This window comes from Rhinolophus ferrumequinum, chromosome X (genome assembly GCF_004115265.2).
Source record: "Rhinolophus ferrumequinum isolate MPI-CBG mRhiFer1 chromosome X, mRhiFer1_v1.p, whole genome shotgun sequence".
NCBI lineage: Eukaryota > Metazoa > Chordata > Mammalia > Chiroptera > Rhinolophidae > Rhinolophus > Rhinolophus ferrumequinum.
In genome coordinates this window covers 45,903,009-45,928,988 of record NC_046284.1, presented here as the reverse complement: position 1 = coordinate 45,928,988, position 25,980 = coordinate 45,903,009, and the positions used below count along the sequence as shown (strand labels likewise).

The window sequence follows — 25,980 nt, the reverse complement described above, 5'->3', positions numbered from 1 at the left end:
AAGATTTTGAAGTTCCGAAACTATTCTTGCACCAGATTGAGGGCCTGTGTGTTTCAGTTGTTCTGTTTACCTCGCAGGGATAGCCTAGATAGATGGGGACAGGGGTGGATGGGGTTGTGAGAGGTGGCCCAGAGCAATGGTGGCAACCACCAGCACAGCCAGCCCTGCACCCAAGGCTTCCTCACCTTCGCCTGAACTAGTTGGGCTGTGAATCCATTGTTGTGGGCTGCAGTTTTCACAGCTGCAAATATTCTGTTCTTTTCATACGACACTGCTATCATTCCGTGTCTAGCATTGGGAGGGTAGAGATGGGGCGAACTCTGGGAGGGTGGGGAGGGGGTGGCTAGGCTCAGTGCCTAAGTCTAATATCTTCTGCTTGGCAGTGAGGTTCTGTCTCCTGAGACTGTGGTAGCTGTGGAATGCAGGGAGCTCGGAGCTCGGAGATCTGGTTTACTCCTGCACTCACGTCACCGGCATCTCTGCACTTTCTGCTCCCCTCCCCGACTCCGCTCACCCAATTTGCCACCTTTAGGTTATTTCAGTTGCATGTAGCTCCTTCACTGTAGTTATGGCCAGTACTCATAACCAATCAGCCAAAGGGTCTGTCCCTCCAGTTGATATGCAGACAGCAACCAAGGCTCAACTACAACAGGAGAGCACACACAACCCACACAGGGGACACACTTGGATTACCTGGCTTAGGTGTCAAGGGAGACTGTATCACTGGGTCCCAAAGCACACCTGCTACATGAGGCCACTCTGCTAACACCGGGAGACATAGCAGCCTTACCTAATACACAGAAACAAACACAGGGAGGCAGCCAAAATGGGGAGACAAAGAAACATGTCCCAAATGAAAGACCAGAGCAAAGCTCCATGAAAAGAGCTAAACAAAATGAAGACAAGCAATCTACCAGACGCACAGTTCCAAACATTGGTTATAAGGATATTCAGTGATCTCGATGAGGACTTCAACAAAGAAATAGGAAACATAAACTTGGCGACAGAAAACATAAAAAAGAACCAGTCAGAAATAAAGACTAAAATAGATTATTACACCATAAAAGTGGCAGTGTGAGGTGAGCCTCTTGAAATCTCCCCTGGAATTTACAACAAATTGAACAGCTATGATTCCACAAGGACTCCCTTCACAGCAGACAGGCAAGACTAAGAGACACACAAATGAAATCATCTAAAGATGAGCAAATTGGGCAAGCAGGGAAGAGGGGAGAGGGAAGTACAGAGACACGGGCCGTGGCTTCAATCTGCATTGAAGACGGAGCTCAGAGATCAGAGCTCCCTGCATCCCGGAGCTATCACAGGAGAGGGAAGAACTAGGACTGCTAGTGCTCTGCTTATGGCCCACAGTCCCGCCTGAGAGATCAGCATATTATACAGCTGAACTCAGTGTTAACAGTAGAGACCTAGGAGCAAAAACTGACAGAAGAAGGGTGAAAACAGAGGTTTAAGTCCTCACTGCCAAGAAGAAGATGGAGGTCTCTTAGGCACGGAGTCTAGCCGACCCCTCCTCACCCTTCCAGAACTCACCCCATCCCCACCCACCCAGTGCTAGAGGTGGAACAGTAGCAGTATCCGATTGAGAGAACAGAATATTTACAATTCTGAGAACTGTGGCCCATAGCCATGGACTTGCCGCCCAACTGGTTCCAGCAAAGGTGAGGGAGACTTTGGTGCAGGACTGGCTATGCTGCTGGTTGCCACCATTGTTCTGGGCCAGCTCTCACAACCCACCTGCCCCTGTCCCCACCTATCTGGGCAGATCCCTGCAAGAGTAAACAGAGCCACTAAAACACACAGGCTCTGAAACTGCTGCATGAAGAGCTTTGGAACATAAGAAGCTCTCCACATCCTCCCACGGAGGAGGTGCCATGTGATCCAGATGACGTGTTCACAGAGGAGATGCCTGCCTTCCGGGGAATCCCCCATTGTGTGAGAAGCCAGAACAGTGCAGACGAAATGTAGCACTACAGCGTGGGAGAGAACAAAAAGCTGCAGTTAGAAAGAAAATAAAACATTCTACCAACACTTACTGGAAAACAAAAGAAATAATTCTTCCTACCAACCTGTTGCACAACCCAGTCCTGTAGATGCCTAGGAAGAGAAATAATAATTCATTAATTACCATGAATAACCAAGGTAACAAGGCAGCTCGGAAAGAAAATGAAAAGTCTCCCGAAAATGAACTTGAAGACGTGGAAATATGTGACTGAAATGACAGAGAATTCAAGATTGCAGTTCTTAAATAACTCAATGAGATGCAAGAAAACACAGACAGGCAGGTTAATGAACTCAGAAGCACAATCAAAGAACAAATGAACATTTTACCAAAGAGAGTAACATTTTAAGAAAGAACCAAATAAAATTTCTCACGAACAAGAACTCAATTAAAAAAAAATGAAGAATGAAATAGCTAGCTTAGGTAATAGAGTTGATCATATGGAGGAAAGAATCAGTGACATCAAAGATAGAAATCTGTAATTGACACAGATGGAAGAAGACAGAGACTTGAGAGTTTAAAGAAATGAAGAGCTCTACAAGAACTTTCTGACTCCATGAGAAATAACAATATAAGAATAGTGGGCATACCAGAAGAAGAAGAAAGGGAGAAGGAAACAGAGAGTATATTCAAACAAATAGTGGTCAAAAACTTCCCAAACTTGTGGAAAGAACTGGATCCTCGAATCGAAGAAGCAAATAGAATCTCTAATTACCTCAACCCCAACGGGCCGTCTACAAGACACATTGTATTGAAGCTGTCAAAATATAATGATAAAGAAAGAATCCTCAAGGCAGCCAGGGAAAAGAAGACGGTAACCAGGGGAAAAAAGCCCATTAGATTATCATCAGATTTTTCAGCCGACACTATACAAGCCAGGAGGGAGTAGATGCAAATATTCAAACAATTGAAAGAGAGACATCATGAGCCAAGAATAATATATCCAGCAAAGATATCCTTTGGGTACGAAGGAGGAATAAAGACCTTTCCAGACATAGAGAAGCTCAGGGAATTTTCTAAGATACGACTTGCACTGCAAGAAATACTACCTGAAACAAAAAAAAGCAAAATAATACAAAATGATAAATAGTATTACACACAGACAGAAACAGTAAATTGCAGCCTGTACTCCAAACAGGACACTATACACTTATACATAACATACAGGGTAAAGAAGCGAAGGGAAAAAAAAAAAAAAAAAAACGATAAAGAGAACTTGCTAATGCAGCACAGAAAGCAACTCACAGCATTAATAGGGATGATTTGCAACAACAAATACATAAAAGGCAAGAGAGTAAAGGTCTGAACCGGCCCAAGGGAATGGGGATAATAAGTATGCTGAAGAAAATGGAATACTCTAAATATCAAACTTTCTTTTACATAAACTTAATGGTAACCACTCAAAAAAAAAAAAGGGAAAAAAAACAGAACTGAAAATATAACACAAAAAAAGAAGGACTAGAGGGAAAAATCGTAGAATACCGACACACGGAAATAATAGCAAAAAAAAAGGCAAAGAAACAATGGAAACCAAGGATAGAATGATAGGAAATCCTCATATATCAATGATCACCCTAAATGTAAATTGACTGAAATCACCCATAAAAGGGCACAGAGTAGCAGATTGGGTAAAAGAACTAAACCCAAACATATGCTACCTTCGAGATATACATCTCACCTACAAGGACAAATGTAGACTCAAAGTGAAACAGTGGAAATTCACGTTCCAAGCAAATGGTATTCAGAGAAATGCAGCTGTAGCCATACTGATATCAGATAAAACAGACTTCAGGATAAAAAAAGGTAACAAGAGTCAAATATGGACATTTCATAATGGTAAAGCGGACTATACAACAAGAAGACATAACAGCCATCAATATTTATGCCCCCAATCAGGGAGCACCGAAATATACCAAGCAACTAGTAGCAGGACTAAAGGGAGAAATTACCCAAAACACAATTATAGTAAGGGACGTACATACATCATTGACAGCTATGGATAGATCATCCAAATGCAAAATAAATAAATAAATATCAGCCCTGAATGACACATTAGATGAAATGGACATAATTGACATATATAGAGCACTTCATCCTGGAAATCAGACTATACATTCTTTTCTAGTGTACATGGAATATTCACAAGGATAAATCATATATTGGGACGTAAATGCAGCCTCTGCAAATTTAAGAATACTGAAATCATACCTGGCATTCTATCTGATCACAAAACTTTGAAATTGAGTATCAACTACAAAAAGAAAGCAAGAAAAACCACAAATATGTGGAGATTAAACAACATACTTTTAAAGAAAGATGGGGTGAAAGAAGAAATAAGATGAGAGATCAAAAGAGTCATAGAAACAAATGACGATGAAAATACATCCTACCAAAAATTTTGGGATTCACCAAAAGCAGTGTTAAGAGGGAAATTTATATCATTACAGGCGTATCTCAATAAACAAGAATAACACCAGATAAACAGCCTCACATTACACCTAAAGAAATAGAAAAAAGAACAAATGAAACCCAAAGTCAGCAGAAGGAAGGAAATAATAAAAATCAGACCAGAACTAAATGAAATAGATAACAAAAAGACAATGGAAAAATTAATGTGACAAACAGCTGGTTCTTTGAAAACATTAATAAAATTGACAAACCCTTGACTAGACTCACTAAGATAAAAAGAGAAAAGACACAAATAAACAAAATCAGAAATGAAAGGGGAAGTTATCATGGTTGCCACAGAAATACAAAGGATCATCCAAACACTATGAAGACTCCATGCCACCAAATTCAATAAGAAATGGAGAAGTTCTTGGAAACATAAAGCCTTCCTAAGCTGAATCACGGAGAATTGGAAAATCTAAATAGACTAATCACCAGTAAGGATATTGAATCAGTCATCTGAAACCTTTCCAAAAGCAAAAGTCGGGGACATTCAAAGATTAGGATCTAACACCTGTCCTACTCAAACTTTTCCCAAAAATTGAAGAAGAAACAACACTCTCTAACTAATTTTAGGGGCCAACATTACCCTGATACCATCACCTGGTAAGGATAACACAGAAAAAGGAAATTATAGATCAATATTTCTGATGAACACAAATGCAAAAACCGTAAACAAAATTCTAGCAAATTGAATGCAACAATTCATTAAGAAGATTATACATCAAGACCAAGTGGGGTTCATCCCAGGTGCACAAGGATGGTTCAACATATGCAAATTGATCATCACGTAAACAAAATAAAGGAGAATAATCATATGATTATATCAATAGACGAGGAAAATGTGTTTGACAAGATACAACATCCATGCATGAGTAAAGCACTTGATAAAATGGGGATAAAAGGGAAATACCATAACAAAGAAAGTCCATATATCACAAACCTTCAGCTAATATCATATTTAACAGTGAAAAAAATGAAACCCTTTGCTCTACATTCAGGAACAGGACTGGGCTGTCCCCTATCACATCTGCTTTTCAACATAGTATTGGAAGTGCTAACCAGAGCAGTCGTGCAAGAGAAAGAAATAAAAGGCATCCAGATTGGGAGTGAAGAAGTTCAGTTGTTACTTTTTGCAGTTGATATGATGCTCTATATAGAAAACCCAAAGGACTCCACCTAAAAGTTATTAGAAACAATAAACAAATACAGTAATGTTTCCGGCTACAAAAGTCAACGTGTAAAAGTCCATTGCATTCCTGCATACTAACAATGAAATCTCAGAAAAAGAAATTATAAAAGAAAAACAAAAAACAATTCCTTTTGCAAAGGCAAGAAAAAGAATAAAATACCTAGAAATAAACTTAACAATGATGTGAAGGACCAATGTACTGAAAACTATGAGAGATTTTTAAAAGAAATTAAGACACAAACAAATGGAAAGACATTCCATGTTCATTCACTGGAAGAATCAACATAGTTAAAATGGCCGTATTATCCAAAGCAACATACAAATTTAATGCAAAGCACATCAAAATTCCAATGGCATTTTTAAAAAAGAAATAGAACAAAAAATCATCAGATTTGTATGGAATCACAGAAGACCCTAAAAAGCCAAAGCAATCCTGAGGAAAACGAACAATGCTTGAGGTATCACACTCCCTGATTTCAGCTTGTACTGCAGGCCAACAATAATTCGGTCAGTATGGTATTGGTGGAGAAACAGAAACTCAGACCAATGGAATAGAATTGAAAACCTAGAAATAAACCCACATAAATATGGACAGATAATTTTTGACAAAGGAGTGAAAAACATGCATTGAAGAAAAACAGTCTCTTCGATAAATGGTGCTGGGAGAATTGGAAGGCCACATGCAGAGGAATGAAACTAGACCACTATTTGTCACCGTGTACCAAAATTAACTCAAAATGGATCAAAGACCTAAACATAATACCTGAAACAATAAACTGCATAGAAGAAACCATAGGTACTAAACTTGTGGACCTTGGTTTCAAAGAACATTTTATGAATTTGACTCTAAAGGCAAGGGAAGTACAAGATAAAATAAATGAATGGCACTATATCAAGCTAAAAAGCTTCTGCACAACAAAAGAAACCATCGACAAAATAAGGAGGCATCCAACCGAATGCGAGAAGATATTTGCAAACAACGTCTCCTATAAGGGGCTAATATCCAAAATATATGAGGAACTCATATAACTCAACAACAAAAAAAAACCAAACAATCCTATTAAAAAATGGGCAGAGAACCTGAAGAGATGTTTCTCTGAAGAGGACATACAAATGACCGATAGAAATACGATAAAATGTTCAACAGCATTAATCATAAGAGAAATGTAAACAAAAACAAAATGAGATATCACCTCACATCAGTTAGAATGGCTATCATCAAGACAAATAGTAACAAGTGTTGGAGAGGCTGTGGAGAAAAAGGAACCCTCAGACACTGTTGGTGGAATGCAGATTGGTTCAGCAGCTATGGATGGCAGAATGGAGGTTCCCCAAAAAGTTAACAATAGAATTACCATATGACCCAGCAATCCTTCTCCTGGGTATTTAACCACAAAATCTGAAAACATTTATCCATAAAGATGCATGTGCTGCAATGTTCATTTCAGCTTTATTTATGTAGGCCAAGACACGGAAACAACCAAAGTGTTCTTCAGCAAAGTAATGGATAAAGAAGCTGTGATATATATACACAATGGGGTAGTATTCTGCCATGAGAAAAGATGAAATAGTACCATTTGCGACAACATGGATGGATCTTGAGATTATTTTTCTGAGCGAAATAAGTCACACAGAAAAAGTCGAGAACCCCATGATTTCACTGATATGTGGTATTTAAAACTGAAAACAACAAAAGAACATGACAAAGAAATGAAGAAACAAATACTCATAGACAGACAATAGTTTAGTGGTTACAGAGGGTAAGCGGGGAGGGATGTAGTAGATGAGGGTAAAAGGGATTAAATATATATGGTGATGGAAACAAATAAAAATTTAAAAAAAGAGGAAAATAGCAGAAAGGAATAATCCATTAGAGGGAAATAAATAATAAAATAGCAGAAATGAATTATACCTTCGAGGGAATCAGCAGTAGGTTAGATGAAGCAGAGAATTCATCTGTGATGTAGAAGTTACAGTAGTAGGAAACACCCAATTAGAACAGCAAAAAGAAAAAGGAATCCAAAAAATCAGGATAATTTAAGGGGCCTTTGTGCAACATCAAGTGTACCAACATTCACATCATAGGGGTATCAGAAGGGGATCAGAGAGCAAGTGATTGAAAACCTATTTGAAGAAATAATGGTGGAAAATGCCCCTAACCTGGCAAAGGAAATAAACATACAATCCAAGGAATTGCAGAGAATCCCATACAAAATGAATCAAACAGGCCCACAGCAAGACGCATCATAATTAAAATGCCAAAGGTTTAAGACAAAGAATGTATCTTGAAAGCAGCAAGAGAAAAGCAGTTAGTTACCTTCAAGGGAGCTCTCAGAAGACTGTCGTCTTCTGATTTCTCAACATAGTTTTTCAGGCCAGAAGTCATTGGCATGAAATGTTCAAAGTGATGAAAAGCAATGACTTACAACCAAGGTCACTCTACCCAGCAAAGCTATCATTTAGAATTGAAGACAGAGAAAGAGCTTCCTAGACAAGAAAAACCTAAAGGAGTTGAATACACCAAAGCAGTATTACAAGAGATGTTAGAGGGACTTCTTTAAGACAAGAAATAGATAAAAATATGAATAATAAAATGGCAATAACTACATATTGATCAACAATTACTTTACATGTAAATGGATTCAATGCTCCACTTAAAATATAAGATGGCTGAATACAAAAGAAAACAAGACCCTTCACATATGCTGGCTACGAGACTTACTTTAGATAGAAAGACACAGACTGAATGTAAAGGGATGGAAAAAGATATTTCATGAAAATGGAAACAAACGACAACAACAAAACAGTCTGGGGTAGCAACACTTAACACCAGACAAAATGCACTTTATTTTTATTATTTATTTATTTATTTTTTTGGAGTGTACTTTATATAATGAAGGTCCATAAAGTGAGGCTGGAAGAACCAGAGGCAAATCTCATTTCTCTTAAGTTTTGTTTTGCATCAGCTTCTTTCACTATGTATCTTGAACAAAAGACTTCATTGGCTTCTACTATTTAGTCAAGTGTTGATTCCTAAGAATAGCATTAAGTGGCTTCATCAAATGCCCCTACCAAGTCTACCAGCCTTATGTCTCTTGCTTTTTTTAAGATTTATATTAAAATGTAGCTAACATACAATATCATTTCCGTTTCAGGTGTACACCATAGTTATTCAACATTTATGTACCTAAAGAAGTGCTCACCATGATAAGTCCAGCAACCATCAGATACCATACCACACTATCATAATATTATTGACTATATTCCTTGTGCTGTACATTACATCCCCATGTCTTATTTGTTTTATACCTAGAAATTTGAACCTCTTATTCCCCTTCAGCTTCCTCCCCTTTTTAATTTTCCAATTACAGTTGACATTTGATAGTAATTTCAGGTGTACAGCGTAGTGGTTAGACATTTATATAATTTAAGAAGTGTTCCCCTGGCTAGTCTAGTACTCACCTGACACTATTAACATATTATTAACTGTCTTCTCTTTGCTTTCATTTACATCCCCACGACTATTTAGTACTTACCAATATGTACTTCTTAATGCCTTCAACTTTTTCACCTTTCCCCCAACCCCTCTCTCATCTATCACCCCAATAAGTCTTGTACCCATCTGACACCATGCATAGGAATTACAATGTTATTGACTATATTCCTTATATTCTACCCTATCTCTTCATGACTACTTTGTAGCAACCAATTTGTACTTCTTAATCCCTTCCCCTTTTTCACCCACCCCAACCCCCCTCCCGTCTGGCAACTATCAAAATGTTCTCTGTATGTATGAATTTGTTTCTTTCTGTTTTGTTTGTTTATTTTGTTCTTTAGATTCTACATACATACAAGCGAAACCACATTGGATCTGTCTTTCTCTGTCTGACATACTTCACTAAGCACAATACCCTCCAGGTCCATCCATGACACCACAGATGGCAAGGCCCTGTTTCCTCCCTTGGTCAAGCAATATTTAATTGTATATATGTACCTCTTACTCTTTATCCATTCATCCATTGATGGACACAGGCTGCCTGCATATCTTGGCCATTGTACACAGTGCTGCAATGAGCATATGGATGCACAAATCCCCTCAAAGTAGCATTTTGGGTTTCTTTGGATGAATACCTAGAATTGGGATTACTGGGTCCTTCTTTGTCACCTGTTATAGCATTTGTTTTAAAGTCTATTTTGTCATGTATAAGTATTGATTGTTACAAAGTAGTCATAGGTGTGTAAAATAAAGCATAGGAATATAGTCACTAAGGTGGTAATAACTATGTATAGTGCCAGTTGGGTAGTAGACTATTCAGGGGGATCACATCTTAAATTATATAAATGTTTAACCACTATGCTGTACACCGGAAATTCATATCGAATAGTTGAATGTCAGCTGTAATTAAAAAATGTAAAAAGGGGGGTAAAAGCTGAAGGGGAATAAGAAATTCAAATTTCCAGGTATAAAACAAATAAGTCATGGGGATGTAATTAATGTACAGCATAGGAATATAGTCAATAATATTATGATTATAATAGCGTGGTATGGTGTCAGATGGTTGCTGGACTTATCGTGGTGATGTCTTCTCCTTTTTTATTAGTTTCAGGTATACAAAAGAACATGATCATTAGACATTTATACCCCAAACAAAATACTAACCCCACCATTTATACTATCTATCTGACATTGTACAGAGTTATTATGATACCACTGACTATATTCCTTATGCTGGGCTTTACATCCTGTGAATATAAATGTACAGTGTATAATATATAAAACATAATTATAGTTAACATTCTATAATATTTTATGTTAGTTTCAGGTATATAGCACAGTGATTAGGCATTTATACATTCTATAAAATGATCCCCCTGATAAGTCCACTACCCATCTGGCACCCTACATAGATTTTACAGCATTATTGATTGTATTCCCCGTACTGTATTTGACATCCCCATGACTATTTTGTGACTACATGGTGATCACTTCTTTAGGTATATAAATGGTGAATAAACATGTTTTACACCTGAAATACAATATTGTATGTTAGCTATATTTTAATAAAAACCTTTAAATAATAAATAAATAAAAATTTTACCCATTTCTAATTTATCCTAGTGTATGTATGGTTTGTGATGTAGTTTCCCCCTTTATTTTTTCCTGATGTCCTCACAAGTGTGTCCCAGTATAATTTCCTCCGCTCATTTGCAATACCAGTTTCATATATACCAAATTCACATGAATATATGGAATTGTGTGTGGACCTTCCATAGTCTTCCATTAGTCTGTTTATTCAAATATCAGAACCAAACTATGTGAATTATTGATATCTTATGCTATATTTTTACATCTGCCTGGGCTAGTGTCGCCTAATTGTTTTTGTTGTTGTTGTTGCTGTTTTGCTTCAGAATTTTCCTAAGTGTTCTTGCTTATTTATTTTTTCATGTGAACTTAGAATCACCTTGTCCAGTTAAAAACAACTTGCATTATTTTATTGTAGCAAATTTGTAACTAAATTTGTGAATTGACTTTTTTACGTTGAATCCTATTATCCAAGAACATGTTGCCTTTCCATTTGTTCAAGTCTTCTTTTTCAACTTCACAAGATTTTTTAAACGTTTCTTCTTATGAATCTTGTACATTTCTTAAGCTCATTCCTAAATATTTTGTATTTTTTGCTATTGTAAATTGCTGTTTTCTGACTGGTAGTTATTGGTATATAAGAAAGCTATTGATTCCTTCATGTATTAATTTTTATGCAGTTATCTTATCGATTATAGTAGTTTTACATTTAATTGTCTTGGATTTTCTGTGTGTACAAACATATTATTTGTAAATAGTGGTAGTTTTGCCTCGTCCTTTCCAACTTTTATACCTCTAATTTCTTTCTTATCTAACCATGTTGGTTAGTACAGCCAGTACAACCTTAAAGCATCCTTGTCTTATTTTCTGCCTTTAATGTGAAGACACAAAAAGACTCATTGAGCAGATGATCTTCTAGTTATTTTAAAATAGAATTAGATTTACTTTACTCTTTTTAGAGATGCATCTGTTGTGGAAAGAGTAGAATATTAACCTTTTTTAAAAGCAGGGTAGGGTAGGCAGAATATTGCTCACCCCTAAGTACACCCACGACCTAATCCCCAGAACCTGTGAATGTGAGGTTACATAGGCAAGTGAAATTAAGATTGCAGATAGAATTAAAGTAGCCAATCAGCTGGTCTTAAACTAAAAATAGTCTACGTCATCTGTGTGGGCCCAATGTCATCAAGCATCTTTAATGTGAAGATATAGGCAGAAGAGTCAGTTTCAGAGTGATCAATATTAGACTCAGTCAGCCATTGCTGGCTTTGAAATTTGAAGAGGGTCGTGAGCTGAGGAATTCTGGTGATTCCAGAAGATGGACAAAGATAGGAAATGGATTCTCTCCCTAAAACCTTCAGAGACTAACAGCTCTGCCACTGAAACCCCTGTCATACTTCTGAATTCCAGAACTGTGAGATTATGTTCTTTTAAACCACAGTTTTTGTGGTAATTTGTAAGAACAACATAGGAAACTGATACACAGGTAACCGTTTCTCAAAATGAAACTTTTTGTAGATGCCCTCCATAAAACAGCCATCTTATTGAAGGAGGGCTGTGACATACGCATTGAGGAACCTCCAATGGAACCTCTAGGGCTGTGAGTTGAGTAGTTTGGAAACCACTTGTATAAAGTAGTATGTCCCAGTTTAATAAAGCTATCTAAAGCCTCAGGCAGTGGCTTACTAGCTATATATTCCACTGAAATTCCTGCCTTTTTAAACAGAATATGGTTTTATTTCATCTTTAAAAGAAGCTAAGTAATACAAATTTAGACAAGACTTTCTATTCCTAGTAAAGTGATTGTAACTAGAAATGGGTAAATTAACACTTGTGGGAAGACTCTTTTGCGTGGAATCTACAGCAGAAGCTAGAGAGGAATGTCTATGGTTCTTTCTTGTTCATTCTTAAGCTTTGCCAGCAGAAAGTACCCTATAAAACAAAGCAGAAGGTCGGGAAATGTTTGCTGGTGGGTGGTAACCCAAGACCTGCACTTTAGCGGAGACCAGTGGTGGCAGGCTTTAGATGGGTGGTTGGCCATAGTGTTCTTAGGGTATTTTTGTGGGGTGGTCACGGGCCCAGCACTAGTGTGGAAGCTGAGACTGCATTGACTTTGTAGAAACCACTGACCACACTCCTTAGTTCCCTGGAACTTCGCCTCGTCCACTTAGAGCTGCATTTCCAGGGGCGCTCTGGGCACCCAGGTGGCCATCCCCACCCCTCAAACTGCAGAGGTCTTTTACAGAAGCAAAAAAAAACCCACAACAGCCCAGGGAGATTTTGGTAATGCACAGTGACCCTAAAACTGCGCTGCAGCCACTTGGGGGCAGCTCTCGGGGATTTGCGAGCCTAATGCAGTGGCTGGCTACAGTGTTCTTGGGGCACTGTGCAAGGTGGTCACAGGCTGAGCCCTGGCATAAGAACTGAATCTTCATTAACTTTGTAAAAACCACTGTTCATGCCTTGTGATTCCCTTGAACTCCAACCCACCGAGCTATTGCTGCGTCACCAAGGGTGCTCTCAATACCAAGTCAGCCACCCTGGGACACACACCTAATGATTCTCTTTCAATGGCTGGGCCTTACAGACAGCTGGCAGAGGGCAATAGGCCTATGTGGACCCTGGGCCTTTTGCTAAGCTGCCTCAGGCTCACTATTGGTGGCAGCCAGCCTCAATTCACAGCAAGGGACCCACACATGCCTCCAGGTCTACACAAGTAGCAGCCAACCACATATACCTTTGAGGCTTCTATGAGGGAGCTGCAGGCCAGTAACAGGCAAGGCTGAAATTTCCCTGCACAAAGCCCCTGCCCAAGAGACATCAGAAACAATACACCCAGAGGCCAGCTTCAGACCACACCAGAGCACTGTCTGGTTAGCACAACAAGTGGCATACCCAAAGGGGGATCTCAACAGGCACTAGAGCCTCTTCCAAAGGGTCAGACCCCACATAGTAGCTCATACACTGTGGGCATAGCCAAACCTTGCAGTTAGTTCTCCTGGGAGTAAATCCTTCCAACGGACACACCAAAAACAATCAAGGCTCAACTACAACAGGAGAACACGTACAACAGACAAGGGATACTCCTGGAACACATGCACAGGAGATAAGGGAGACACAATTGGACTACACAGACATACTACATAAGGCCACCCAGAAGACACTCAGAGACATAGGAGATCTACCAAATACATAGAAACAAACACAGAGTGGCAGCCAGAATGAGGAAACAAAACATGTCCCAAATAAAAGAACAGAAGAAACGTCCAGAAATGGAAGGTTATGGAGGCAACTAATGGAGGCAATGAACCTACCAGAGACAGAGTTTAAAACACTGATTATAAGAACACATAAGGAACTTAGTAAAAATTTCAATAAAGAGATAGCAAGCATAAAGAAGGACACAGAAACCATAAAAAGAACCAGTCAGAAATAAAGTGCACAGTAACTGAAATGAAGACTACACTAGAAGGAATAAATAGTGGACTAGATGAAGCAGAGGGTAGAATCATCGACTTAGAATACAAGGTAGTAGAATACACCTAATCAAAACAACAACAACAACAACAAAAAACAATGAAGATAGTATGAGGTACCTGTGGGACAACATCAAGCATAACAACATTCATTGCATAGGAATACCAGAAGGAGAAGAGAGGGAGCAAGGGATTGAGAAACTATTGGAAGAAACAATGACTGAAAACTTCCTAAACCTGGTGAAGGAAGTAAACATACAAGTCCAGGGAGTGCAGGGAGTCCCAAACAAGATGAACCCAAAGAGGCCTACATCAAGACACATGATAATTAAATGCCAAAAGTTAGAGACAAAGACAAAATCTAAATGCAGCAAGAGAAACACAGATAGTTACTTCCAAGGGAGCTCCCATAAGACCTGTCAGTTGATTTCTTTCTACAGAAACTTTCCAGGAGAGAAAGGAGTGGCAGAAAATATTCAAAGTGATGAAAAACCAGGGCCTACAAACAAGATTACTCTGCCCAGCAAGGCTAGCATTCAAAACTGAAGGAGAGATAAAGAGTTTCCCAGATAGAAAAAGCTAAAGGAATTCATTACCACCAAGCCAGTATTACAGGAAATGTTAAAAGGACTTCTTTAAGCAGAAGAAAGGAGAAAACAACAACAAAAATTAATGGAAGATCATAAATATGAATAATAAAATGGCAATAACTCTGTACCTATTAGTACTCACTTTAAATGTAAATGGATTAAGTGCTCCATTCAAAAGACATGGGGTAACTGAGGGGATAAGAAAACAAGAGCCATACATATGCTGTTTACAAGAGACCCACCTCAGACCGAAAGGTGTAGGAGATCTACCAGAACAGACTGAAAGTAAAGGGATGGAAAAAGATATTTCACACAAAGGGAAAGAAATGAGAAAAACGCTGGGGTAATAATACTTATATCAGATAAAATAGACTTTAAAACAAGACTATAATAAAAGACAAAGAAAGACATTACATCATAACAAAGGGATCAGTCCAACAAGAGGACATAATATCTACGCACCCGAGTAAATATCCATGCACCCAACATAGGAGCACCTAAATATATAAAACAGATATTGACAGACATAATGACAGAGATTAACAGTAACACAATCACTGTAGGGGACTTTAACACCTCACTGACACCAATGGACAGATCATCCAGACAGAAAATCAATACAGAAACAGCGGGTTCAAATGACACACTGGACCAGATGGATTTAATTGATAGTTTTAGAGCATTTCACCCAGAAGCAGCAGACTATACATTCTTTTCAAGCGCACATGGAACGTTTTCCAAGATAGACAACATATTAGGCCACAAAACAAGTCTCAATACAATTAAGAAGACTGATATCCTATCAAGTGTCTTCTTTGACCACAATGGTATGAAACTAGAAATGAATTACAAGGAAAAAAAAACTGGCAACACACAAACACATGGAGACTACATAACATCCTACTAAATAATGAGTGGGTCATTAATGAGATCAAGGAAGAAATCAAAAGATACCTTGAGACAAATGAAAATGGAAGCACAGTGATCCAAAATCTATGGAACACAGCAAAAACAGTCCTAAGAGGGAAATTCATAGCAATGCAGGCCTCCATAGAGAAACAAGAAATATCTCGAATCAACAGTCTATCTTTAATACCTAAGGGAACTGGAAAAAGTAGAGCAAAGTGAGTACAAACAAGGAAGTAAGAAAAATCAGAGGGGAAATAAATGCAACAGAGACACACACACAAAAAATCAATGAAACCAAGAACTGGTTTGTAGAACAGAGAAACAAAATTGACAAACCTTTACCAAGACTTACTGAGAAAAGAAAAGGACCCAAATATATGAAATCAGAAATGAAAGAGGAAGAGTGACAAGCGACAGAGCAGAAATACAAAAAAAATTAAGAAAATCTTACAAGCAACTATAACAAACAACTATACACCAACAAATGTGGAAGAAATCAATAAATTCCTAGAAGCATACAATATTCCAAGGCTGAATCAAGAAGAAACAGAAAATCTGAACAGACGGATTACTACCAAAGATATCAAATCAGTAATCAACAAGCTCCCAACAAACAAAAGTCCTGGACCGGATGGCTTCACAGGTGAATTTTAACAACTACTCAACAAAGAATTAACATCTATTCTCCTCAAACTATTCCACAAAATCCAAGAGGAGGGAAGGATCCCAAGCTCATTTTATGAGGTTGCCATTACCCTGCTCCAAAAACCATACAAAGATATTTCAAAAAAAGACAACTACAGGCTGATATCCCTAATGAACATAGATGCAAAAATCCTCAACAAAATATTAGCAAACCAAATTCAACAATACATTAAAAAGATCATACATGCTGAGGTGGGATTCATTCCTGGTATGCAAGGTTGGTTCAATATACAACACATAAATAAAATGAAAAATAAAAATCATATGTTCATATCAATAGATGCAGAAAAAGCATTTGACAAAATCCAGCATCTATTTATGATAAAAACTCTGAGCAAAGTGGGAATAGAGGGAACATATGTCAACATAATAAAGGCCATACACGACAGACCCACAGCTAGCATCATACTTAATGGGGAAAAGCTAAAAGTATTCCCCTTAACATCAGGAACAAGACAAGGATGCAAACTTTCACCACTATTATTTAACACAGTACTGGAAGTTCTAGCCACAGCAGTCAGGCAAGAAAAAAATAAATAAAAGGCATCCCAATAGGAAAGGAGGAAGTGAAAATTCTAAAATTCTCATTATTTGCCGATGACATGATACTATACATAGAGAACCCCAAAGATTCCACCAAAAAACTATTAGAACTGATAAATGAATTTAGTAAATGACCCAGCATTTCCATTCCAGGGTATTTATCCAAAGAAATCCGAAACACTGATTTGCAGAAATATGTGCACCCCTGTGTTTACTGCAGTGCTGTTCATAATAGCCAAGATATGGAAACAACCAAAATGCCCATCAATAGACGATTGGATAAAGAAATTGTGGTACATTTGCACAATGGAGTATTACTCTGCCACAAAAAAAAGAATAAAATCTTACCATTTGCAACAACATGTATGGACTTAGAGGATATTATGCTAAGTAAAATATGTCAGACTGAGAAAGACAAATACCGTGTGATCTCAGTTATATGTGGAATCTAAAGAAGAGAATGAAGGAGCAAACAACAGAAATAGACCCATAGATACAGAGAATAAAACTGATGGTTGTTAGATGGGAGGTGCTTGGGGTATAGGGAAGAAGGTGAAGGGATTAGGAAGTACAAGTTGGTAGTCATAAAATAGTCACAGGGATGTAAAATACAGTATAGGGAATATAGTCGATAATGTAAAGGCTATGTAGTGTGTCAGACGGGTACTAGATATATCGGGAGATCACTTCATACCGTATTTCCCCAACAATAAGACCTAACTAGAAAATAAGCCCTAGCATGATGTTTCAGGATGCTCTTAACATAAGCCCTACCCCAAAAATAAGCCCCAGTTAAGATTGTCAGCCAGAAAGACACATTTAGTATGTCCGTTGCAACATACTGCGGATGTATTGAATTATAAAATAATATATATATATATATATATATATATATATATATATATATATATATATAATACAAATAAATACTATTACTGACATTAATACTTAAAATAAATGATAATATAAATTATAATTAAGTTTCTGTAAATATCCAAGCGGGCACATTTAAACGAGAGGTAAATGCTTACGTAAACAGATGAACTCGAGACTTATTGCCGAATGACCAATCAGAGTACAGACACAACGCAGGAATAACGTGCGCATTTGATAATGAATGGACATGATTGTGTCTAATATGAATCTTCATAATTCAATATATCGTGTGTTGCAACGGACATACTTAATGCACGTTTTCTAAATTTTGGTGCCTGAAATTTTTCGTCACTTTTGTGTGGACCATCATTCTTAACTGTCATCATTTTTGTTGCCACTCCTGTCTCGGATGTGTTCAGTGAACACTTGATTTAATGGTGGATTTAAAGGGAATAATATTTTGGTCCCCAGACAAGATGAGTGCAAAAAGAAAGAGCTATTCCATCCAGTACAAGAAAAGAATCTTGGAGGACTCCCGGGGTAAGAATCTTATGGCTTTCTGCAAAGAGAAGTTGGATCTCCAAATGGTCCAAAAATGGCGAGCAGAGTATGATAACGTCAGTCAACAGGTGGATGAGGGAAATGCTAAGAAGCACAAGTGTGGATCAGGTCGGCAACCATTATTTCCTGAGCTGCAAGACATCATCCTGCAAGACAGGAGAGCAAAGGCTTTGGTTGTGCGCAGGGCTGATATTCAAGCATTTGCCCTTGCAATGGCATCACAGTTAGAAATACCCCCAGAAGATTTCAAAGCATCACAACACTGGCTGGATGGCTTCCTTCAGCGATATGAACTCTCTCTAAGATCCACAACACTGTTCAAGCTGGAAGATGCTGAAGTTATTAAACGTGCACTTGCATTCAAGTCCTTTGTTGATGGCATCGACTTTTCTAAATACCAACTCTCCAACATGATTGCTATGGATGAAACTGCAGTGTTTATGGGACAAGGATCTCAAATGACAATTGATCAGAGGGGTGCCTCGTCAATCTACATTCCCTCCACAGGTTACGAAAGTGCACGTGTTACCTGTATTTTGGCAATTCGTCTTGATGGAAAGAAAGCCCCACTTCTAATCATCACTAAGAGCAAGAAAGATAAGGTTGAACGTGTTTCAGGCATTTATGTTCTTGAAACCGAAAAAGCCTGGTGCACACAAGCAGTTATAAGGAACTGGGTCGATTTAATGCTGCCACTTGTTTTGCGAGGTGGCTAAAGAGATCTGCTAATCTGGGATTCAGCCAGCACTTACTGCACTAAAGACATGAAGAACTTCCTTGCAGAGAGAAGAATAGATCAAATAACGATTCCCGCAGGAATGACTGCCTGTCTCCAGACTCTTGATATTGCTATAAACAAGCCATTCAAGAACGATTTGTGCTTGGAAATCAATGACTACATTGAAACTAGAATGGAGAGAAATCAGCGTGGAAACTTTGTGAAGCCTAGCCTGCAAGAGGTCGTGACTTGGGTGAAGAATTCATGGGATAAAATCACTGACAGCTGTGTTGCCAATGCACTACGAGCAGGCTACATGGAGAAGAAGTGCTCATTTAAGGAGAGCTCTATTGGTGGACATGAGAGATTGGGGCCAATGTTCTACAGGAAATGGAGTCACAAGAAATTCAAGCCGGAATTCGGGGTTTGGAGAGTTATGACGATGTTCCAGAAGAAGATGACACGATTGTATTTGAAAAAATGTAGATTTTTGTACATGAATAAATAAATGTAGATTGTTGTACATGAAAAAATAAGATATCCCCTGAAAATAAGCCCTAGTGCATCTTTCGGAGCAAAAATTAATATAAGACCCAGTCTTATTTTGGGGAAAATATGGTAGATTACATAAATGTCTAACCACTGCATTGTACAACTAAAACTAAAATAAAATAATACTGAATGTCAACTATAATTAAATGTATTTATATAGTCATGGGATGTAAACTACAGCATAGGGAATATAATCAATGGTATTGTAATAGCTATGTACATGTCAGAGGGATAGTAAGCTTGTGGGGGGGTTATCACTTTGTGAGGTTTGTAAATATTTAATCATTATGTTGTTTTGTACACCTGACAGTAATGAAACATAATAAAATAATTTAAAATTTTAAAAAATACAAACGTTTAAAACAGCAAACTCAAGAACAGCACATATTTGGACTCATAGATGATCCTACTTATTATCAGCATGGCAAGCAGATAAGCATGATATAGAAATTGCTCAGATTTTCAGCTCATATTTTCTTTATACATAAATGATTTAGGGAATATCTATGCCACTGTTTCATTTTTGTTTTCTTGCATGATTCATAATGAACTTTACAGGTATAAAGTTTCTTGTACATGTCAGCAGTTTTCTTATCAGTAAATAAAGGCCTTTCTTATTTTTTAATCATATAATAACTTACCTCAGTGCTTTCAATTTTAATAAATGCTTTGTGCTTGGGTGTGTAAATTTCTCACTTTCAGAAAGTTTCACAAAAATTTAACTTTCTTATTTTATAACCTAAAATTAATCATTTGAGGGCTATTTTGAAGGAAAAAAGAACTGAGTATGTTTTCTTTTTCAGGGTGATGCTGGAGTTCCAGGGCCATCAGGACCAAAAGGAATAAGAGTAAGTGATATTTGCTGTATATCAAATGTTTTGTTGACCGAAACAGAGGAAAAGCAAATGAAGACAACTGGAAAAGTCACATATTGAAGTGAAAAAAATTCAGTCTATAAAAAGTTAAATATAACAGTTGATATATGTCTATAATTAATGTTTTGCATTTTGATAGTTATCTTTACATATTCAGATGTGTATATAAACCAGTGTAAGAATATTTTAAAGTAGCTTATGGTTAAGGACTATAAAAGTGATAAATTCTCACAACTTTCCAATTTATGAAAAATATATATCATACAAGTGATTTAAACCAGAACTTTCCAACTAGTATGATCATCTCAATCCTCTGGGTTCACAGGGCTGGTCCCTCAGGTTGTATACCCTCCCAAGGTACCATGCACACATAATTTTGTTTGTGTATCTTAAACAGAGTAAGTCTGGGAAATAATGGTTTAAACCACTATGTTAAAGAATAACTACTTTTGAATGATTACATTTCCTCAATTCTAAGATGTATGATTTTTCAGGTTCAAATGTTCTGGAAATCAGAAATTGCCTCAAATTTGAAGTGAACGTTTAGTTTAATTTTTCTGAAAATCTTTTAGGCTAACATATATTTCAGTGTTTTTTGTTTGTTTGAATTGGGAGGAAACTAGTTTAAAAAGTACTGGCCTTTGGAAAATCATATTTAACTTTTCTGAGCCTCAGTTTCTTCATTTTTTAAATTAGAGACCGAGAGAACACTATCTCCAACGTCCCATTTAGTTCTGAAATTCTGTGTTCATAGATTACCAATGCCTCTTAATTGGAGTATAAAATACATGGGTGATGACAGCATGTTTATATGTGCATAAAAGACAAACATGATCCTTTGAGCTCTAGAAATTTAATAGATCTACAAATTTTACATAATAATTCTATTTACTGTCTACTTCTTAACAGGTAGCTTGCCTTATGTACTATTTATGAATGGTGTGGGTAAAGTACTAGAAAAGCAGGGAAGAAACTCAAAATACTTAGTTTATTTTAGCAGGCATATTTCTATGTTGTTTTTTCTGTACTGAATGGATATATTATTAAAGTTCTTCATAATAATCACAACATATCTCATAATAGTTTGGCTACCAGTAACTATGTCACTAAGCACTGTTAACACTAACAAAGAACTGTCCATTCTATCAATTCCCATTTCCAAGTGTCTGGGAGTGCCTTAAACGCCCCTCACCTTGAACTTCAGAAGTGCTTAGGAATAGGTGACCTTATAGTACCTACATCCACAGATCTTAGATGACACGCAACTCTTGACATACAGATCTTTAAAGACTTATTATTATGGAAATTTGTAAGCATACACAAATGTACAGAGACTACAGTACAATAAACCCCCAAGTACCCATCACTCAGCTACAAAAATTATCAACATTTTCACAACTATGTTTCATCTATACCCCAGCACTGTTTTTGGGAATATTTTAAAGTAACTCCCTCACATCATTCATTCTACCAATGAATATTTCAGTATGTCTCTCTGATAACCACTATGCCATTATGACACCTCAAAATAATTAGTAATGATTTATCAATATACTTTAAAACTCAATCCATGTACAGATTTCCTCAATTGTCTCAAAGATGTCTTTTTACAATAGGTTTGTTCAAACCCGGATCCAACCAAGTTCCACATGTTGCATTTCCTTGCTATCTTTCTAAAGTCTCTTTTATCGTACCATTGGGGAAACTGGGTCATTTGTATTGCACTGTGTTCCATGTTCTGAATCTAGCTGATTGTTTACTCACAGTGTCATTTAAATTGTTCCTGTGTTCCTTCTTATTTCCTGCAAATTAGTGGTTGCTTTGCAAGAGACACTAGACAACTCTCTGGGGATAAAGAAAGAGCTGTATGCTTAAAATTTGTGCATTTTACTGTATGTAAACATACCACACAAAACAATTAAAGAAAATCGGAAAAGAATATAGACAGTGCTTTGCACTTTCTACTGAGTTACATCTTATGGCCCAAATATCTGTCTGCTCCACATTTTTCTTTAAATTAAAGTTTACTGGGGTGACAATTGTTAGTAAAGTTACATAGATTTCAGGTGTATGATTCTGTAAAACATCATCTATATTTCACTTTGTATGTTCACCCCTCAGAGTAAGTTCTCTTTCCATCGCCATATATTTGATCCCCTTTACCCTCATCTACCACTCCCCTCCTCTCTTACCCTCTGGTAACCACTAAACTACTGTCTGTATCTATGAGTTTTGTTTCTTCATTTGTTTGTATTGTTCGTTTGTTGTTTTCAGTTTTATATACCACATATCAGTGAAATCATATGGTTCTCTACTTTTTTCTGTCTGACTTACTTCGTTTAGCATCATACTCTCAAGATCCATCCATGTAGTCACAAATGTTCCTATATCATCTTTTCTTACTGCCGAATAGTATTCCAATGTGTATATATACCACAAATTCTTTATGCATTCATCTATCAAAGGACATTTTGGTTATTTCCATGTCTTGGCCACCGTAAACAAAGCTGCAATGAACATTGGAGCACATGTGTCTTTATGGATAAATGTTTTCAGATATTTTGGGTAGATAACCAGGAGAGGCATTGCTGAGTCATATGATAATTCTGTTCATAATTTTTTTGAGGAACCACCCACACTGCCTTCCATATCGGCTGCACCAGTCTGCATTCCCACCAACAGTGTATGAGGGTTCCTTTTTCTCCACAGCCTCTCCAACACTTGTTATTATTTGCCTTGTTGATGATAGCCATTCTGACTGGGGTGAGGTGATATCTCATTGTGGTTTTTATTTGTGTTTCCCTGATGATTAGTGATGTTGAGCATTTTTTCATATGTCTATTGGCCATTTGTATGTCCTCTTTGGAGAAATGTCTCTTCATGTCCTCTGCCCATTTTTTAATTGGATTGTTTGTTTTTTTGTTGCTAAGTTGTATGAATTCCTTATATGTTTTGGATACTAGCCCCTTATCAGATACATTGTTTGCAAACATTTTCTTGCATTCAGTTGGATGCCTCTTTATTTTGCCAATGATTACTTTTCCTATGCAGAAGCTTTTTAGTTTGGTATAGTCCTATTCATTTATTTTAGCTTTCACTTCCCTTGCCTTTGGAGTCAAATTCATAAAATGCTCTTTGAAACCAAGGTCCATAAGTTTACTACCTATGTTTTCTTCTATGCAGTTTATTGTTCCAGGTCTCATGTTTAGGTCTTTGATCCATTTTGAATTAATTTTGGTACCCGGTGACAGATAGCGGTCTAGTTTCATTCTTTTGCATGTGGCTTTCCAATTCTGCCAGCACCATTTATTGAAGAGGCTGTCTTTTCTCCATGGTATGTTTTTGGCTTCTTTGTCAAAAATTATCTGTCCATATTTATGTGGGTTTATTTCTAGGTTCTCAGTTCGATTCTATTGGTCTGTGTATGTGTTTTTCTACCAATACCATGCTGTTTTGATTATTGTAGCCCTGTAGTACAAGCGAAAGTCAGGGAGTGTGATACCTCCAGTATTGTTCGTTTTTCTTAGGATTGCTTTGGCTGTTCAGGATCTTTTGTGGTTCCATACAAATCTCACAGTTTTTTGTTCCATTTCTTTAAATAATGCCAGTGACATTTTGATGGGGATTGCATTAAATCTGTATATTGCTTTGGGTAATATGGCCATTTTAACTATGTTGGCTCTTCCAATCCATGAACACAGAATGTCTTTACATTTCTTTGTGTCTTCAATTTCTTTTAAAAATGTCTTATAATTTTCAGTGTATAAGTCTTTCACAACCTTGGCTAAGTTTATTCCTAGGTATTTTATTATTTTTGTTGTGAGTGCAAAAGGAATTGTTTTTCAATTTTTATTTATTTGTTCATTTATGTATTTATTTTAATTGGGGAAGGGGAACAGCACTGTATTGGGGATCAGTGTATACTTCCAGGGCTTTTTCCAAGTCAAGTTGTTGTCCTTTCAATCTTAGTTGTGGAGGGCGCAGCTCAGCTCCAGGTCCAATTACCATTGTTAGTTGCAGGGGACACAGCCCACCATCCTTTGCGGGAGTTGAACCCACAACCTTGTGGTTGAGAGGACGTGCTCCAACCAACTGAGCCATCTGGGAGCTCAGTGGCAGCTCAGCTCAAGGTGCTGTGTTCAATCTTAGTTGCAGGGAGCAGAGCCCACCATCCCTTGCGGGAGTCGAGGAGTTGAACCGGCAACCTTGTGGTTGAGAACCCACTGGCCCATGTGGGACTCGAACCGGCAGCCTTCGGCTTTAGGAGCTTGGAGCTCCAAACATCTGAGCCACTAGGCTGACCCAGGAATTGTTTTTTTTCAATTTCTTTTTCTGAGATTTCATTGTTAGTACGTAGGAATGCCATGGTCATTTGCACATTGATTTTGTAGCCAGTAACTTTACTGTATTCGTTTATTGTTTTTTAATAGCTTTTTGGTAGAGTTGCTAGGGTTTTCTATAAATATAGCATCATGTTAGCTGCAAAGAGTGACAATTAAACTTCTTCATTCCCAGTTTGGTTGCCTTTTATTTCTTTCTCTTGCCTGATTGCTCTGGCGAGGACTTCCAACACTATGTTGAAAAGCAGAGGTGATAGGGGACAGCCCTGTAGTGTTCCTGAACGTAGAACAAACGGCTTCAATTTTTCACCATTAATTATGATATTAGCTGAGGGTTTGTCATATATGGACTTTATTTTATTCAGGTATTTTCCTTCTATCCCCATTTTATTAAGTGTTTTAATCATAAACGGATGTTGTATTTTGTCAAACGCTTCTTCGTCTATTGATGTAATCATATGATTTTTGTCCTTTATTTTGTTTATGTGGTGTATCATATTGATCTATTTGCATATGTTGAACCATCCGTGTGTCCCTGGGATGAACCCCACTTGGTCGTGATGAATATTCTTTTTAATGCATTGTTACATTCGATTGGCTAGAATTTTGTTTAACATTTTTGCATCTGTATTCATTAGAGATACTGGTAGGTAATTTTCTTTGTGTCTTATCTTTACCAGGTTTTGGTATCAGGATAGTGTTGGCCTCATAAAATGAGTTAGGGAGTATTGTCTCTTCTTCAATTTTTTGGGAGAGTTTGAGCAGGACTGGTATTAGATCCTCTTTGAAGGTTTGGTAGAATTCACTAGTGAAGCCATCTGGTCCTGGACTTTTGCTTTTGGGAAGGTTTCAGATGACTGACTCAATTTCCTTACTGGTGATCGGCCTGATTAGATTTTCCAGTTCTTCATGGTTCAGCCTAGGAAGGCTATATGTTTCTAAGAACTTGTCCATTTCTTCTAGGTTATTGAATTTGGTGGCATTTAGTCCTTCATAGTATTCTTGGATGATCCGTTGTGTTTCTGTGGCATCCGTGATAACTTCCTCTCTTTCATTTCTAATTTTATTTGTATCTTTTCTCTTTTTATCTTAGTC

The 25,980-nt window shown here is 37.4% G+C and overlaps 1 protein-coding gene across 2 annotated transcripts in view; it reads left to right on the top strand.

Moving 5' to 3' along the window:
• The window catches only part of COL4A5 (collagen type IV alpha 5 chain), a 370,566-nt gene that overhangs the window by 130,661 nt on the left and 213,925 nt on the right, over nt 1-25,980 (top strand). For both annotated transcript variants that reach the window (XM_033112912.1, XM_033112902.1), the window contains exon 4: nt 20,474-20,518. In XM_033112912.1, the coding sequence (XP_032968803.1) occupies nt 20,474-20,518 (45 nt within the window). The remainder of the gene's footprint in view (nt 1-20,473; nt 20,519-25,980) is intronic.